At 39.0% G+C, this 19,626-nt stretch overlaps 1 protein-coding gene across 1 annotated transcript in view; it reads left to right on the forward strand.

Moving 5' to 3' along the window:
- The window catches only part of HMCN1 (hemicentin 1), a 223,243-nt gene that overhangs the window by 61,619 nt on the left and 141,998 nt on the right, over nucleotides 1-19,626 (forward strand). The window contains exons 7-11 of the mRNA XM_014946817.1: nucleotides 1,578-1,698; nucleotides 2,277-2,540; nucleotides 2,814-2,958; nucleotides 7,489-7,610; nucleotides 8,454-8,729. Coding sequence (XP_014802303.1) covers nucleotides 1,578-1,698; nucleotides 2,277-2,540; nucleotides 2,814-2,958; nucleotides 7,489-7,610; nucleotides 8,454-8,729 — 928 coding nt within the window. The remainder of the gene's footprint in view (nucleotides 1-1,577; nucleotides 1,699-2,276; nucleotides 2,541-2,813; nucleotides 2,959-7,488; nucleotides 7,611-8,453; nucleotides 8,730-19,626) is intronic.

Below are 19,626 nucleotides of genomic sequence, written 5' to 3' on the forward strand. Positions count from 1 at the left end.
CCAGGTCCCTCTGGATGGCATCCCTTCCCTCCAGTGTGTCAACCACTCCACATACCTTGTCAGTGGCAAACTTGTTGAGGCCGCACTCACTCCCAATGTCCATGTCTCCAACAAAGATGTTAATCAGCACTGGTCCCAGTACTGACCCCTGAGGAACTGGCCATCACTTGGACATAGAGCTATTGACTGCAACCCTTTGAGTGCAGCCATCCAGCCAATTCCTTATCCACCGAGTGGTCCATCTATTAAATCCATGTCTGTTCAATTTAGAGACCAGGATGTCATGTGGAACAGTGTCAACAGTTTGCATAACTGCAGGTAGATGATGCCTGTTGCTCTCCCCTTATCTACCAACACTGTAGCACCATCTCAGAAGGCCACCAAATTTGTCAGGCACGACTTGCCCTTGGTGAAGCCATGTTGGCTGTCACCAATCACCTCCTTATTTTCTGTGTGCCTTAGCAGAGATTCCAGGAGGATCTGCTCCATGAACTTGCCAGGCACAGAGGTGAGACTGAGCGGCCTGTAGTTCCCCAGGTCTTCCTTTTTTTCCCTTTTTAAAAATGGGGGTTATGTTTCCCCTTTTCCAGTCAGTGGGAACTTACCAGACTGCCATGACTTTTCAGATATAATAGAGAGGGGCTTAGCAACTTCATCCGTAAACTCCCTCAGGACTGGTGGATGGATTTCATCAGGTCCCATGGACTTATGTACCTTCAGGTTACTTAGATGGTCTCAAACCTGATCTTCTCCTACAGTGGGTGGTTCTTCATTCTCATAGCCCCTCGTTTTGCCCTCTGTGACTTGGATGGTGTGGTTAGAGCCTTCCCCGGTGAAGATCAAGGTGAAAAAGTCATTCAGTGTCTCAGTCTTCATGTGTCTCAGTCTTCATGTGTCTCAGTCTTCATATGTCTCAGTCTTCGTGTGTCTTCTCCATATCCTGGGTGACCAGGTCTCCTGTTTCCTACTGGAGAGGGCCCACATCTTCCCCTAGTCTTGCCATTATTCCTGACATAGATTTTTTTTCTTCTTGTTCTTGGTGTCCCTGGTGAGATTTAATACTAGTTCAATGATGTTTGCATATGCCTCGTAGGTAAAATTAGTTTTATGTATATATAAAAAGGGAACTTACTAATAAATAAAAAAGTAAGATAAATTGTAGCACTGGAAGTAAATTGCCTATATATATTACCAGCAAAAATGTTTTTTCTGTTGTCTTGTGTTTCATTTACTATTTTATAATATACTTTATAATGTCAGAATATGACCTTCCAGACAGCCTCCCGTTCCAGTCACTAGGATGTGACAAGTAGTTGTTTTTCTTGTGTTTGGGTTGTGATTTACCTCTGAGACAAATTAGCTCTTTTTGCTGACGCTACAATTGTAGGGTCTAGTATGCAAAAGTAAAGCTTTAGTAAAGCCGTTTTAACATACAGCTTTTATCATAAGCCTCTTTTCTGTCTTGTTTTTCAATGAAAGCTGAAGTCTGTCTAGTGAACTCAGTGGACAGATGGGAAACGTTGCAATTCCTGAAATGGTAGTTATTCACATGGTCTTTCACTCCCTTGCTTTTTCAGACCTCGAGCAGTGGAAGGCACTCTGTGCGTATCACAGGTCTCAGCACTATTGACTTTCGAGCTGGCTTTTCCAGGAAGGCAACATTAGATTTTAAAAAAACATCCAGCAGACCAGTGCAAGGTTCGTTTCCATTTTATTCCATGCTAAACAATAACCCTTTCTGGGCCCACAAAATCAAGTAGAACTCTGTGATGATCTCTCTGGTGAACTTTGTAATAAATCTGGGGCCACTGTTGGTTGATTCTTGAGCCTTGAATATGTGAGAACAGCCAATGTTCCTGTTTTATCGTACTGTGGTGTTTTTTTGTATTAGCTTGTTTTTTTCCATCACATAAATCCAGATATCTTTAGCTACGAAATGCCTCAAAATTGCAACTCTGTTTCTGTTACTTTTGGAGCTTCAGGAAAAGCCTTTGGCTCTGGGGCATGGTGAGGAGTTAACACAAAGGCTGCTATTTCTGAAATGCCAGTTGGAAATCAGTAATTTAAACCCTAATCAGTGCTGTGTCTCCTGACTGCTAATAAGCAGAGCATAGTTTAGCACAGTTTAATTTTTTGCTACTTAGTCAGTAAGGGTTGAAACTGAATGGTGCATTCATGGGGTCGTGGGCCATACATATGGAATTTAACCTTTCCTTTTCTAATTACCTCTTTCTTTTTTTTTTGAAACTTAAAATAGCATGTTTCTGTTTTCCTAGGGATTCCTACCTTCGTGCTGCTAAATACCACAGGGATCTTTCTTCCAGCTAGAGTAGACCGACTGGAACTTCTGAGTATTACTGGGGAACTTCTTAAGACCTTGCCTGTGAAATACTATCCTGACAGAAAGCCCTATGGACTCTGGAATATTTCTGACTTCATTCCACCAGATGAAGCTTTTTTTGTTAAAATAACAGGCTATGACAAGGATGATTATCTTTTTCAGAGAGTTTCAAGTGTTTCATTTTCTAGTATTACTCCTGGTAAGAGATTTTAACTTGAACTGAATGTACATTTCTCATATCTGAATCAGTTAAAATTGGTATCTGATATCTTTTTCTAACTTACACAAGTACTTTCTGTGCTGTTTCTTTCCAAAGTTCTATCTCTAGATTGTGATGGAGAAGTTAATGTTATTATCTGCTAAGCATAATTTTATCAGAAATTGAATTATTATTTTTTTTTAAAAAAAGGAAAAAATAGGATACATGTTAGCAGCTGGTAGTAATCTTTTGGGGGATATTTGCTTTCTTCAGATGCTCCAAAAGTTACAATGCCCACCAAGACTCCAGGATATTACTTACAGCCAGGGTCTGTTCCTTGCCATGTAGAAAGTCTTATACCTTTTACTCAGCGTTTTACTAAAAATGGAGTAAAATTAGGAGTGGATCAGTTCTTCAAGTAAGTATTGACTTTTTTTTTTCCAATACTGTTATATCCTATAACCTCTAATTGTTATTTAATATTTTAGTGCTTATATCCTATTATTTTCATTCTGTTATTTTTGATGATATTCATCAGGGACACTACATTCTATGGGAAGATTTATTTTTAAAATATATGTACATGCATGTTTGAGGAGGGTGTACGCTCTGTATAGATGTTGAGATCTGGCCAAAATCTCCCTTAAATGTGTGCTCTTAAATTATGGTAAACTGGGTCTAAATGTCTGGAAGACAAATGCTTTTAATTTGTTTTTTTAAAAGTTATGTAAAGTGGATCTTTAGCTTTTTTCTGGAACACCCTCCCCAATGATACATATATTATTATGGAATGTACATTAGTTTGCTTTATTTTTAATGGATGCTCTAGAAGTATCTCGTATGACCTGCCCTAGAAAATTTTCCTCTTCAGAGAATCTCTCAAAATTGGAAAACTTATACTGAATATCCCAGAAAGCTATTCAGATTTCTGTATAGAAAATTGATTGCATATTCTTTCTCTGTAGAATGAAATAAATGAAATGTTCTTCTCTGTAGAATAAAAAAAAAGTTATGGTTGTATTTGAATACTCATAAAGTCCATTTGTAATTCTGGTAGTTGAAAACAAAAGGGATGTCCTAGAAGCCAGTGTCAGGAGCCCCTGTTAGCCTCTTGTAAAGCCTGAAGAGCTTCAGGAGAGGATTGAAGGCTAAGTTCTAGCATTGAATAGCAGGTACATGACTACCAAAATAAATAAATCCTGAAGCTCCCTTGTACACTGTTGGCAGTGTGAAATGCTGCAGCTCTTTTTATTCCACTCCCCCCTCCCTTTCTTTTTAATGAGGTGCTATTTACACTTAGTCAACCTTGGCACATACTTTAGCAGCTGTGTAATTTTTTCCATTCTTTATTTATCAAACCCCACACTTCTACTCTTTGCTTTGCACATATCCAGCACCTTTATGATTGGGCTGCATTTTTCAGTTTTGTATTACAGACCAGGTGAATGAACAGATGATCCAACTTAATTTAACAAAATATATCTCAAGCTGGATATTATTGATCACAGTTAAATAGGATCTAATTTGGTTTGGTTTGTCTCCATTGTATTAGTAGTGAAGTTCCATACAGGTTTTCTCCAGCTTACTAGTTTAATGCAGATTTGAGCTGTATTATTGGTCTTGCATTGAATGACCATTGAATTGACACCTCCCACTAGACCAGGTTGCTCAAATCCCCATCCAGCCTGGCCTCTTCTCCCAAAGGAATAATGACAGGACCAGAGGTAATGGTATGAAGCTGCAGCAGGGGAGATTCAGATTAGATATTAGGAAGAATTACTTTACTGAAAGAGTGGTCAGGCACTGGAACAGCCTGCCCAGGGGGGTGGTGGAGTCACCATCCCTGGAGCTATTTACGAAACGGGTAGACATGGCTCTTCAGGGCATGCTCTAGTGCCCAAGATTATTGGTTTGTGGTGGGGTGTAGTGTGTGGGGTTGTGGGTGTGGGGTTTAGTTGGTGGGTGGTGGTTTTGGGTTTGTTGTTTTTGTGGTGTTTTTTTTTTTGTCTTGTGGTTTTTTGTTGTTTTTTTTTTTTTAATGTGGTTGAACTCGATGATCTCGGAGGTCCCTTCCAACCACTAAGATTCTGTGATTCTGTATGATTCTGTGATTTTCAGGATTTTGGTGACGAAATCTCATCTTTACTCAATTTTATATATTTTTTTAAATACTTTTTTGGAAAAGTAAATGGCTTATAAGCTGAATATTATAGTTTTACCATGACAGTTGTCTGTATGAAAGTACCATTAGAATGAATATAGGTTAGGGGTTCTTGAAGTGAATGTACTTTGATTCTACAGGTACTTTCAGCTGTAATAATCATTCCTCGTTTTAAATGAGTAACGTGCACGAAAAAGAAATTTAGCTGAAATTGCAACAGTTTTGTTTTTCTAGATTTCTGCATCTTGTGGTGGTCTAGTAAGAAAATGTGGATTTTGATTAATATCTTAGTTCATTTCTGACAAGTCAGATTTAGGAGACCAAGACCAGTAGTTAAGCACTTCATTCCAGTGGGAAATCAGGGGCAGCTGAGCACTAATGTGTCTCTAAAATAAATTCTTTATTACAAATGGCAGATCCCAGCAGCTCCGCAAAGGCCAGAATCAGCAAAAATAAAGTGTGAAATTCTGATAAAAAAGGCATTCTGTTTAGTTAATCAAAATAATAAAAAAAGATCACTCTGAACCAGATAGTATTTGTGGCTGTTACTCAAGTCTAGGATCTGATTTCCTAAACCACGCAGAATATGTCCCTCAAAACTATGTATTACTGAGTGCAATATTAGTGAGTCTTAGATGTGAGTTCATTCATGACAGCCACAGCTTGCCGCAGGGAAAACGTGGTATGGGGTGTGGTGGTTTATAGTGACCAAGAGGTGAGGTTAGATACAACACTGTGATCTCTGCCAGTGCTTCTACAGTAACTAGTAACCAGGATGTAACTTGCTCTTCAGGTTTTGCAAATCGGCTAAGGGAGTATATTTTTATTTTCCGAACTGACTAAATAAGTGGTTTGATCAGCAAATTACATATATTGTAAAATGAATTGGGTAAATAAATTACTTGATGATGAAAGGTGCTGAGTTATCCCAATAACACATGTTGCAAAGAGTTTTATGTGTGGTTACTGCTTCTTCGAGTCAGTGCCAAAGTATGCAGCAGATGCCTTGAGGTGTGTATTATTCATTGCTGCCGTTGTTGTATTTATTTTTTTCTAATAGCCTACCGCAGCTCTCTGTTTGCCAAGCTTTTCCACTCCGGACACATTGCCTTTTATGCTTCCATTCTCAAGGTTTCCATGTTCCACATCTGGTGTATAGCAAAAGTCAGGAATGAAGAAGGATAGGATTGTGTTACTTCACTTTTAATATACTTTCCATGAAAAAGAGAAGTTTATCACTTTTTACTTGGAAGAAACACTATCTTATTCTTTAGTGTTGGCAGTTACTGCCATTTCCATTTGCCAGCATTGCACTGTAAAATGTCATAGATTTGATATATGATATAGTAAGTTATCTAGAATAAGTATGAAGTAAGAGAGAATAAGTAGGAAGCCATTTAAGGTCACTTTATACTGTTTTCATTTGTGATATAATTGGATTGTCTGTCTCATGGTGCTACAGTATTGAACTCCCATGCTTATTCCAAATCTTTCTTTTGTCCTTTCTATATCCTTTAGGGGTTGATAAATCAATCTATTCCAACAAACAAAGGAATTTATAGTTTAGTGTTTTCCCATAACGTGGCCATTACTTGCCAAAGCTATCATGGATATTTTAGCGCTCATCAGTTTTGTTTATATCCCATAGCAACAGGCCACAGGGAGCACTCGGACACTGCAGAAGAACTGCTGTTTTGCTCATTTATGTCATCATCTGTGTGTCTCTTGCACAAAACATGGTTTTGAATTTTGAGAAGCTGCAAGAGTGTTTGTTTTTAAGCACATCTACCAGTCAATGTAGCTGTACTTTTATTCTCTTCTTGACTTTAACATTGTATGCTGTAGATCTGTGGTATTATTGGTGCTCGGCTTTGCTCTTGCTGGATTTATAGAAAAATTACCAAGTATTTCTCTGGATTCCTGTTACATTATCTTGCTCGCATCTCTTCTGTACCCTATTTTCAGTCTTGAATCCATCAATTCTGTCTTTATCTCCATTGTGCTGTTGTATGGCTAGGCAATCAATGTGCAGAATATTGGATTATCGTAGTTATTGCTGGCCGTAAGTTCTGGCAGAGCAGGAGTCATCTTCATAGAGATACTTCACATTTTACTGGACTGCAAATGTTTGGGATGGAGATAAACCCTGCAGTTTAAAAAGTAGAAAGTGAGCTACCTGGATGTAGTTATCATGTATCAGGGCAGATGCTGCCCTCTCCACTGCATGAATCTAACAGTGGATTTACATACAGTGGGGGAAAGTAGATTATATCTGGTAAAGGATGGGGTCTCCTTTATGTACAGCCCCTCTCTGTAGCTGGGAATTTGAGAAGCTCATGCTGGGAGGATGAACCCTTGTTACCCTTGCTACTGAGAGCCACAGGTTTGGTACTGCATATTGGTTCTACAGAGAAACTTGTTGACATTAAGGAAATATATATTCTCAAGTAGTATATATAACAAAGTAGGAAGAGCAGCTGAGTGAATGACTGCAAATGCAGTGGTTTTAGTTATTGTGTGGCCACTGTTGACATGTGTTTGTAGGTGTGCAAGACATTCTGCAAAAACTTACTTTTTTAAAAATACTTATAAGAAGCCTGACAATGTATATGTCGTTTCTATAAATAAAATCCCTAAAGCTAGATTCAGTATGATTCATCAGAGGGTCTATTTTCCTTTCCCTTTTAATTATTGTGGAAATCTCCTGTGTCTGTAGTTAGGAAACCGAGTTCTTGTACCTCTTGATTCCTTCAGGAATGTAGTGAGTATGTCCTTTTCCTCCTCCAGAGAATCATCTAGCATGAGTTGGGAAATTGCAACGGTTTCCGTGTCTGATGAAGGCTTTTATGAATGTATGGCAACTAGCAGTGCAGGAACTGGACGTGCGCAGACATTTCTGGATGTATCAGGTGGGTAGTAGTCCATCCTTTTTTGCTGAAGCATTGCAATACGTGGTGCTGGAACACTTAACTCTTAACAATGGCACTTGGGGCCAATAAAATACATTTTCAGTTCTAAGTATGTTTTAATTACTGTGCTTTTTTTCTCACCCATGTACACAAGTGTAGTGATGTTTATTCAGCACAAATGCCTCAGCCTTTCTTCATAGGAGAGGTGCTCCAGCTCCACTGGAATGACATTCAGCAGACAGGGATGTTAGTCCTGTACTTGCCTTCAGGTCTCTAAGTTTCTTTAAGTAACATACTGGTGATGTGCCCATAGAAAACATTAGAATATTTGTCTTTTCTCCCAAACAAACCAAACCTAAAATCTAGGGGAAAAACTCCATTCACGGTATGCAAGTGTAGCTTTTCGTGATCTCCTCTGCATGTGTTGAAATGCACAGTTTTGGTAATAAGGGTGATTGCTGTTAGGGACTGTGTCTATAGGCATGCAGGGTGTAGGAGTGATTCATTGCTATGCAGAGATCTAGCATAAAGCTTGTGAACCTCATCTGAGACCCCACATGCAGCTTAAATGAGGAGGAGTTATGACTGGCTCTGAGCTTTGGAGTAACTTTCACCCTTAATAAATATAGACTTTTTTATTCTCTGTTATCCTCACTTTTCTTAGGATAATTTTTTTTTAGTTTGTACTCCTGTCAGGTAGCTTAGCATCAGGGAATGATGCTGCTGCCCCGGGTTGTGTTTCATAGCTTCAGCAACGTGAAGTTTAATGAATCCACAAACAAATGAAAGGTTCCCAAATATTTCTCTTATAATTTTGTTCTTTATTCTGTTTTTTCTACACAGAGCCTCCACCCATTATTCAGGTTCCTAATAATGTCACGGTTGTCCCTGGTGAAGGAGCCATCTTGACCTGCCTAACTTTAAGCACAGTGCGTTACAACCTCACCTGGCAGAGAAATGGCAGGGATGTGAGGCTTAAGGAGCCCCTGCGCATCAGGGTGATGAGCAACCTCTCTTTGGAGGTGAAGGCCGTAAAGCTCACGGACGCGGGCAAGTACAACTGCATCGCTTCTAATGAGGGTGGATCTACCACAGCATCAGTCTTCCTTACAGTGCAAGGTAACAAGGAAACTTCATGTTAAACTTTGTCATGGTTTCCGTTTTTTTTTTTTTATCTTGTGAGCTGTCTCTTTTAGTAACTTTTGTATTTTATTTATACCTGTTCATAAAAACCCTTGGAGACTGACAGAACTTAGTAACTTTTGTATTTTATTTATGCTTGTTCATAAAAACCCTTGGAGACTGACAGAACATGATGTAGTTCTTCACTGTTTTAAAATGGCAGTGGGAGTCAGCAAACAGCACCAGTGCTCATTTTGTGAGAGTGCCATGTGCTGTGTCTCTGTGAGCTGTGGTTTGATCCTCCTCCTGTAACTACCAATGTAATTGCTGTACAAGTGAATGGAGCCTGAGGTAATTTTGTTGTTAGTGTCTCCTAAAGAGTAGAGCACAGAAATAGCTATACCCACCCCACACCCCCAAATCCCCAATATTTGTAGCCAACCTCTACTTTGAGAAAATTGACAGGCTGGATATGTGGATTATTATTAATTTTTTTTGGTGAAACTATAAATATAGTTATGTAGGTGTAACTAAATTGGTAAGTGTCTGTGTTCATCTGGATTACTTTATTAAAAAAAAGTATAAGTGCAGTAATTTGTCTTAGAATGAATTATTTTCTTTTAAAATATAGTAAAATAAAGTATTGCAGGTTTCCCTCTTTTTGCATTTCATGTGGAGGTTTGAACCTTTGGTTCCTAGCTGTGCCTGCCTGTGGGTAGGAAGAAGTAGAATTCAAAATGCTTTAGAAAGAAAACTATTCTGTCTACTTGTAGGTGTCTCTGGCAGGATTTCTGCTTGCTAATGATACTGGGTCATATTCTGGGCAGAGTGCGTAGCTTCATTAACTTTGCTGCTGTAATTCTAGTATGTTGTTAACTGATGGAAAACTTAGAATTATAGAAAAGAGAAAAATTCAATGGAATTGGCCTGGCTTAGGTGCTCCAAAACAGAGAAAGGTCAGAAATGGAGTTGAAGCAGTTATTAATGGGATGTAGTTTTTCTTATAGGAAGAGCATATTGGTTTACCCAGGTGGAATAAGTAGGTGTGCAATCAATTATGTAGGACCAATTACAAAATACAGCAGAAAGAAGTGTTTCTTCACTGACTTGTTTGAATTACACTTCGATAGGTACAGCAGAGTTATAATTGTTAAAATTCTAGCCGTGAAAAAAAGCAACACCCATACATTTGAAAAAGTTAGTTTTAAATTATACAGGATTTTTCCATCAAGGCACTCATTCAAGCATGTCAAAAGCAGCAACAGAAACACCTTCCTTCTCACTCCTCCCTTCTCCACAGGGAGAAGGTTTTCCTCCCTAATGTCTGTAGACCAGCTGGGACCTTTAAGACAATGACCAAATTACTTCTGGCAGTTTTTTGTAGTAAAGAAGTTTACTGCTGCCACAGCAGAATATTGAGTTTCAAATCACTTGTATATGTAGAATGATTATATCAAATAGTTGGGAATTGCATTTTGGCTACCACTGGTATTGCTAACAGCTTTAGAACATGACTGAGATAACCCTCTCGGACAGTTTAGACAGGCTTAGCTCAGAGTCTGAGTTGTGTTTTCTTTCATTTCTGATGTAAAATGCTTAGAGCAGAATAAATACTTTGGAAATGCTGAGCTGCAGCTGAATTCAGATTTCAGCAGTGGCGTCTGCCTCTCGTTGTTTAGAAAAAGTAATCTACTGCTCTGAGTTGTGTTTTCTTTAAGTTCTGATGTAAAATGCTTAGAGCAGAATAAATACTTTGGAAATGCTGAGCTGCAGCTGAATTCAGATTTCAGCAGTGGCGTCTGCCTCTCGTTGTTTAGAAAAAGTAATCTACTGCCAACATTTCAAGTGGCTGTATGCAGAAGCTGGATGGTATCAGGATGGTTGTATGTGCTATTATTTGTGATCATTTTAGTTTGTTTCGGCAAAATGATTTCTGTCAGATTTCTGGAGATACTTTGTTGTGTGTGATTGCCATGTACAACTTATAGTTCTTGATAGGGCCTTGAACAGTATTCAAAAGAACAGCTTACATTTGGCAGTGACAGAGTAAAGGGTGGCTACATGTAAGAAGAAAAAGCTCTATAGGTTTGTCATTATTAACATTCTGAAGAAAGAAATTTTAAGTCCTTTTAATAGGTTGAGATGGTTCATGCTTTGTGTAGTTGCAAGTAATTCAGAACGTAATTCATGTTGAAGCCCTTTATTATTGTTGGGACAGTTCCATATAGATCTCTGAATTTTGGATCATAAGGGAATAAACATTGCTTTCATCCCCATTTTCTTTCTGGAGTGGGAGCTAAGGCAGAGAACAAATGTTGGTAGCTCTAAAAATAACCCAGCATCTGCTTTACATGCTTAAGTGGATTGTAGTAAACCCTTGTTTTGAAAGTTTTTAGTTGGATGCTGCTGTTTCTGAAAGAGAACATTTATGTGAATTTTGTGCCAGCAGCTGTACAAATACAGACTGAAATCTTGAATGAGAGCTGATTTTTTTTCCCTCCTTTTGCGTGTTCTGGGTTAAGGAGAACATAGTATCCTAAGTCACTAATTGTTCCACACTAATACTGAGCACAGCCAGCTGAAGATGCCATTTTAATTTTGTGTCTATTTGTGGACTGTTGGGATGCTGCTCAGAGTAGTTGGGAAGGTCACTGAATGCAGGTTTACAAAGTTCAAGCCTTCTGGGATTGTATTGGTGCCGTGACTGACTTTTAAAGTACGTGCTCATCTTTGGACATCGATAAATGGTGGCTACATTGCGTGACTTGCTCAAGTCCTCCCAACAGATTATGTGGAAACATAAATGAATTTGTAAAGACATTGGCTACTTTTTCAGATGCTTCGTATAATTTATCAGAAGCCTGGAGGAACATATTGCAGCTGTGTGAGGCTAGAGATTGGCCAAGAGTGTGAAACATTAATGATCCTATAAACTTTTAAATGATGTATTTCTCGCTGATGAGGGAAATTATATGAGCCACGTAAACTGTTTCTTTCCAGTTTGCTACAGTATTGTTGGCAAAATATGAGTTTGCTGTACGCATAGTTATCAGGTTAATATGTCATGTTTTCTTCTTAGTGTTTTCAGATGCAGAAGTAATATTGATTGAGGGGGGATTTGGAGGAATTCAGGCTTTTTTTTTTTTAATTTAAACATGCTGAAGATATTGATTTGTGGTGGTTTCTTTGTTTCTTCCCCCCCCACCCCCTAAGAATTTGAAATACACAATTAAAACCAGAACTCTGAAATTTGGGTGATGCTAAATGTGATTTTATGGTAGTCTTTTGTTTTGCACGTTTTCTGGTGTAAGTAAGAGTAGACAATGAAGCACTTCTTTTAATGATTGCAACTGTATTTTGCTTCTACAACACCGCTGTATAGCACGCAGAAACTTTTACGGCTTTTGTTTGTATTTATGGTGGTGATTAGTAGAGAAGTTTGAGTTTAGTAATCTCAGCATAATGAATTCCAGCAGCAGATTGACATGCATTGAGGCAACACTGAACATTTGTCTAATTGGGAGCCATCTAAGGTAATCAAGTTCCAGCTGCTGTGCATTGAGCTCACTGATGAACAGCGTGCTATTCTGGTGTATTTCTTTATCTGAATGTACAGGTAGAATAAAGTCATACATGCTGTAGTTACTGTTCTGTCCATAGCATGGTGGTTTTCCTTTACCTGCTTATTTGCTGATCATTTAAAAATGTTTAAATGCCTGCCTGGTATCACCATCACAACTGAAAGGTATTTTTAGTGTCTGCTTACAAGTAGCACTGTTAAAGAGTTCAGAGTGATCTGTGCTAGAAGCACCTAAGCCACACCTGCAAGAAATAAGCATCCAAATTAATGTGTTCCACCTGCCCACGTAAGAAATAAAGTGTATGTTTGACTTTGGGCATTGAAGAGTTGTAGTTGCTGTAGTAGCATTCTGCTATTTTGTCAAGCCAACAGGTGACAAGAGTACTGCTGAAGAGTTGTAGTTGCTGTAACAGCATTCTGCTGAGTGATCTTTGTCAAGCCAACAGGTGACAAGAGTACTGCCCTAGTACTCTCCTCCTTTATAAAGGGAGCCAATTACATTTGATGTGCAGTAAGGGAAAGTGGGAGCTATTAGCCTGACAAGATGCAAGTGTGCTATCTGCTGTGGGGAACTGATTTGGATACTTACCAGCCAACTAATAACTTGAAATCCAGATTGGGAAAAAAATTGCCTGGGAGACAACATGTGTGACTTGGCTTGGCCAAGGCAATGGTAATTCTCAGGTACATCCCAAACAAGAGCAGAAACCAGAACTGAATGAACACAATATAGACACGGAGCAGAAACCAGAACTGAATGAACACAATAGGACTTCCAGCATGAATGTGCTTATATCTGGAATAATTTCAGGAAAGAGACTACCTACATGGACAAAAGGTAAATTACTAACCCTTGGCATAACCCAGTGCCCTGTTCTCTGAATTTCCTCTGCTCTTTTCTCTGAAAAGAGAGGATACAGAAATAAACATCATAATGCATTAAGTTAAATTAATGCGTACGTACTGTAATAACAGGCAAGGAGAAAATTGTTATATTGTACTGAGTTCAGAGAAAACAGTTTAGTGTCTTTGTTCTTCTTTCTAGGCTGTTATTTGGAACTATGTGAGAATCTGAGTTGATATTTTTTTCCAGGCTGCTTGTTTTTAAAGTTACTACCTCAAATCTGTTACCACTTCCACCCATGTTAGAGCAGGAAGTAAAACAGCTGAACTCTCAGCAGCGTTCTTTGATGTAAAAGTCAGTATTCTTTGAAAGAAAGAGAGCTGAATCAGTACAAATCTTAGGTGTTAATTATCATTCACAGCAGGCTCAATGATAGTCATTAAGCTGGTTTTCAAAAAGTAGCTTCTTCCACAGGAAATGCAGGTTAGCTGAAGGGTCAGGAATTGCCTGAGCAGCTTCTGGAGTTCTCAGCCACCCAAGAATATTAGTGAGCATCCCTAAGTTCATTGTCTTCTCCACGCAGCCGTCCTTCGCAAGAGGTTCTTTTCTGCATTCACTGAAAAGGAACCGATGGGGGAAAAATTGCTTGTGTTATTAGACCAATCACTCTTACGGCCTGATTTCATGACTTAGCCTGAATTTAGGAGGTTTCTTTTGATAATGTTCCCTGGGTGAGATCCTCTACAGATCAGTACAAAAGCAGGGCAAACGAACTCTCTCATTCAGCTAGAAATACCTTTACATTTTCTGTGTCTTTTAGATAATTTGTCCCAAATACAACTAAGTAAGTGATGATTTTTTGTAAATTTTTTTTATAGTATTCAGATTATGCATCATAGGAAGAGGCATTCGATTTTGGGCTCTTGCTCATTATTTTCTTGCTGCTTTCTCACAGGAAATGTAAGCCTTTCAAACTAAGTTCTTTCTAAGAACTTTTCTAAGAGGAGTTTTGGAGGAGTGGAACTGTAACATGTTCAGAAGTCAGTACTTCCAGATGTCTTCTGACCTACCCAGACCTCTGGTTCAAGGCCGTATGCAGTGTGGGTCTGTCTCTTGGAAACCAGCTTCTTGCAGGATATTCGATCCCGGTTACCGCAACAGTTAATAAAAAGCACAAGGCAATAACTTATTAAACTATTAAGTATTGTACTTGCACCTGTAGGAAAGGTGTTGGATTGATGCCCCTTCCAGGAGGGCTGTGTGCAGTCCTTAGTAATACATAGGAGCATAAACAAGTTCAAATTACATTTCAATAAAGTGAATTGTCTCTCTGTCATGTGCAGATGGGGGCACATCCCCTGAGAAGAACCCATTAAGTTCCAGAGGTCGAAGTCCCCTATTTCACTTTCTGTGAAGTACTGGTTTTCCAAGGTGACGTTTCATCTGCAGCATGTCAGTGCTGCTCTGCTGAAGCAGGAAGCCTGACTTTTTAATTTTCATTTATAAAGGTGTTCACCAAGTACTTTTTCCTGAGTCTACCAGCTTTTTGGGCTGAGCGCAAACCCGGGACAGGGATAAGAGGAGGAAGGAACCCATTTCCTTTCCTTCTGCGGCTCTTACTCCTGCAGGGAGGTCATTGCAAAGGCCAGGCATGCAGTATGTATGGCGTCAGATGCTTTCTTTATAGCCTTTTGTTCACAGCAGATGAATATTTATCATGTGCTTAATTTTTTTTCTGATGGAGTCTGTATAGGGGTGGTGAGTGCCCAGTTACAAGGAAGTGCAGGGAGGTTAGGCATGAATACTTTTCATGTGCTGAATTTTTTTTTCTGATGGAGTCTGTATAGGGGTGGTGAGTGCCCAGTTACAAGGAAGTGCAGGGAGGTTATGAAAAACTACTTTGGCAAGAGGACTCCTAACTGTAGTGCGTACCTGTATGTCTTTTGGGAGGAAGTTCTTTTGGCTACAGAGAGAAAATGGGTGGTCCTTCCCCTGTTGTCCTTCCCAGAACACTTAGTGCCGGGGTGGGTGCTGCACAGTGGATCACAGCAGATCAGCTTCTTCTGTCTTGTGGTAGCAGAGTGCCGTTGGCATCGGTGAACTTGAAGCTTCTGTGAACTCCCTGGCTGAACATGAAGATCTGAGTAATGCGTCCCCTCCACCCTATAGAAGTTAAATTTGTGCTTGAAAGCCTTGTGGAGAGTCTTACAAAAGCAACTCTGAATGCTGCTGCTGTGTATTGTTTCCCTGAGCTAATGCATAAGCGGTTATGGAACCAGATGTCTCTGTGTGGTTTGTTGTGCAGCGTCGCCCTTGCTGAGTGCCAGGGCAAGGGATGATGCCGGCCGGCACACCCTGGGCTTCTGCGTGGTCCATTGGCAAGGAGAGCAGGGAGAACTTGGCAGTGAAGTGAGACAGCTGGCAAGTGAATGGAGCGAGATATAGTAATATCCAAATACAATATTCCTTTTTAATGAGGTTCACTTGGTTGATGCCAAAAGTACAGATGAATGTGACTGGCTGATTAATGCTGAAGGCTACTTTTTGTTTATCCCTATTAAATGTTTTGATCTTTATTTATGCTGTAAGAAATCTGTTCTCAGCTTACTATTCAAACAGGAGCCTTTGTCAGTTTGTCAGTTTATGTGCAATACTTCTTCTACGCTTCTTTCATTTGGCTTGAGACCAAAAGTATAAAATTGAATTGAATATTAATTCCATATTAGCATATTGCTAAAATGTGATTTAAACTTAATAGAAATCAGATGATCAGAGAGGATTCCTTTTGTGAATGTAGTGACAAGTTATGTGTTTTTGTGTTATTATTTCATAACATAGGTTATAATGTGAAGTCTGTGCTTGATCTGACATCAAAGTGGAAATCTACGCTCTGGGAGAAATTCTTCATAACCCCAGTCTTCTGTCTCACTTGCTGACATATGTTAATAGCTATCATAATAGTAAAGTTGGATATTCCTCTGCCCGCTGTGCTTTCCCAGCATGCACTCCTGACACTAACATAATGTAGATTTTTAGATATTTTGAGATCAAAGCTATTCACTTCCATTTATGTTTCCATGTGTTAAAACTAAGGCATACCCATAAAACTCACAGTAACACAAGAATTCATAGAAATCGCTGTGGTCATGCAGGGCTTTTGTCTGGAGAGAATTAATTTTTCACACCAGCAAAACATTTTCTGCAACACTAAAAGCAGGACTTTGGGATAAGCATCTGTTTTTGCAGTATCTTGGTAGTTAGAAGCCCAAGGAGGTTAATTAAGCCCTTTTAATTAATGCTGACAAGAATGGGATGTAACTATAACAAACTGCTAGTGAACAGCCTGGACACAGGGATGGGGTTCCATCTATTCTCTGCCAGTATCTGTGCGTATGTAGGAGGGTCTGGAAGTTTACTGTAAGGCCTTAAGGAAGTGAAATTTTGCAAAAATCAAAACCCTTGTAAAATTTGCAACAAACATGCGCGCTGCTGCGGTGGTTTCATTCTTACGTGGTGTTTTTCTGATCTAGATGCATTTAAAGAGTTGTTCTTATTTAGCCTTTTCAAAGTATTACGCGTTAGGTGAATAGTTTGAATCATTCAGTTTTCAACAAATGCTCTTAGTGTAAAAGGCAAGAAAGAATCTTGAGGAAGCTGCACAAAAATATTGATACTTTACAAGTAATGGTTCAGCCAGGTGTCATCTGCGGGGTTGCTTCTGGGGAAAACTTTCTGTTAAAAAAGGAAAAAAAAAAGCAATGAAAAAACATTGGCAATAAGTCTAGTTTTTACTAATAAAGGGTGATAAGAGGGTTTTTAATGTTGTAATAAAAAGTTTTTTCATATTTGCTGTCCCTTTTTCTTGCTAAGTTTAACTGCTTCAAATGGTTTTAATGAATATTAGGGCCGAGGATGGTTCTAAGTGTGAATGCTTCAGACCCTGAAGTCTTCATGCCAACCTTTCTCTTCAGAAGCTTTACACATGATCTATGTTGATTAAAAGGTTTTATTCTACAGCCTCGGATGGGATTGGCACTGTAAAGAGTTTGTGCTTCTCCTGCCCATGAACAGATCTTTGCCCCTATGATACAAAGAAGAAAGCAAAAGAAATCAAATTGACATGTCATACCAGAAAGCCCATTCTGAATGCCTGCCTGGTTGCTGGCCTTTGAGCAAGAAAACAAGATTGTTAATTAGTGGCAAATGTAGTCTCCCTGGTACTGAAGCTACCAGTTAGAATTACAGCTATGTAATGACTTTTTTTTTTCCAATTAATTTCCTTGATTATATGTTAAATACAAATATTTCTTCCACCTTCTACTACTCACATGATAATATCAGTGTGTGAAAACACTGCATGAGTGATGGTGTGTTGCCAAAGCACAATGTGTAATTGCCTTTTGAGACAAACAGTTTCCTAATATCAACATGAGAGGAGACCTTCCTGAAGACCAGAGCATGCAGAGTATCTCCCAGTGTCTCTTGGCAGGATTTTAAACAAAATAAAAATAGCTGAGAAAGCTGTGCACATCATGAATCACTTGAGGACAGTTCTGTAACTGGCATCTGTTTCTCACCTCTCCCTGCCCCCCTGTATCTGGATTTGATCCTAGTACTTCTGGAACTATGGCTCTGCCTTCCTCTGATGCCTTTTCTCTGGGAGCTCAGAGATTTCAGAGCCGTTATGAAACACGGGAGGGACTTTTCAGGACACTGCAGCTTTTTATTAAATTTGCTCTACGAGTGAAAAACTAACGAACCTGGGGAAGGTTAATGGACATAAATCTAAGAACGGAAATGATAAGGCGTTATATGCATCTGTGTTTATAGTTTTGCAACTGTGTGCAAATGAGTTGCTCTTTATTATTGAATTTATTCCTTGTCTCTGGCAGTGTAGCTGTTTTGCATACACTTTTACTTACAGATCTTAGAATCACAAGCTCACATGTCTAGTTAACGACTGAAAAGAGAGTCATCAAATCTGGGCAGTAATGGCTCTGCTCCCCAGAGCACCAGGTGCCCTACAGCATCAAAGAGCCTTCCTCAAAACAGCATGGTCATTTCTCATTGAAAGAGGGATTTTATGTGCTTAAGAGGGGCATGCAGATAAGTTACAGATGGGAGTTATTCATGAACTTCATACACAAAACATAGTGCAAATATCTTGAATTAAAGTGTACAAAAAAAATTATGTTAAAGTTATGTTCATGACTTGCATAATGATGTTACTACTAATTATATTTCAAAACTATTTCTGCTCCTTAAGAACCTTGCTGTCCTATTCAGCAAGATGTATCACAGGACAAATCATTCTATAGTAATTGTTTGTGGCAGACAGTACAATATCTGATATCCATTGGACAGTTATGTACTGTTATGCATTTCCCCACCTTGTAGTTGTAATGTGTTGTAATTAGCCCGTATAATTAAGTGAAGTTGGACCTGCAGAGGCAACAGAAAGCTTGTTAAAATCAGCACTGTGGCTCAATTGATAACATCGATAGACTTGCCAACCTGTATTTCCCAACCTATGCTACTCTTGATAAACCCTTTCATGTAAAAATTGAAGAGATCTCCTGCTGTTCTTATCTGTGCTCCTAATTCAATGTTTGAGCATTTTAAAACTGTTCAATTTCTCATTTTCTCATTTTCTATCAGGCACTAATCCACTTAATCTCATTAAGTGTGTTGAGATTGTGGAGAAGAAGATTGTTTTCTAAGTTCTGTTTTAATGCCATTTGCTTAAAAAGCTGCTGACTAAAAGCTGCTGTATTTCTGCCCTGTAAGGGGACAGAACCTGCCTGGCTCTGTCCTAGAAGCAGCACAGTCTTCTGCAGGGAGGTTCTTCTTCCAGGCCAGAAACACTGTGTTTTGTAGTTATCAGCCATTTAAGACAATGGTATTACAACTCAGAACTTAAAAAACAATCTTCCTCTCCATAATGATAATGAAAAGGAGATTATATTAATTCTTCGAGAAGGACATTTGTAGTAGCACTCGGAATTGTTTCTGGTTGCATTATGACAGAGTGAACTACAAAGATTTCTACTCTTCACCTGGAAGTTGCATAGCATCACACCTTCACCTTGTTCTTGGTGGGTTATACCACACATAAATAGACTGTGTGTACTGGCTTTTAGACACATTTTTCCTTTAGCAGCCATGAAAACATGTCAAATGTCACCCGAGTCTATAGGATGGTGTAATTCCCGCTGAAGCTAATAAAAAAGAGCTATGCAGAGCAGCCCTAGATTCCAGGTACCTCTGCGTTACATGTATTTAGCTTCTTTTACTCTCCTGAGGAGAATTAGGCTTTTTATTCTATGGTTGCTAGTAAACAGATCAGTTGCAGAGGAATACATCTTAATACAGCATATGATTAGCAAAAGGCAAAGCTTCTAAGATAAAGATCGATGCTACCCATCGAATAGTAGCCAGTTTCATGCCAGAACTAAAATGAAATAGCAGGA

Source organism: Calidris pugnax, unplaced genomic scaffold, assembly GCF_001431845.1.
Source record: "Calidris pugnax isolate Ruff unplaced genomic scaffold, ASM143184v1 scaffold30, whole genome shotgun sequence".
NCBI lineage: Eukaryota > Metazoa > Chordata > Aves > Charadriiformes > Scolopacidae > Calidris > Calidris pugnax.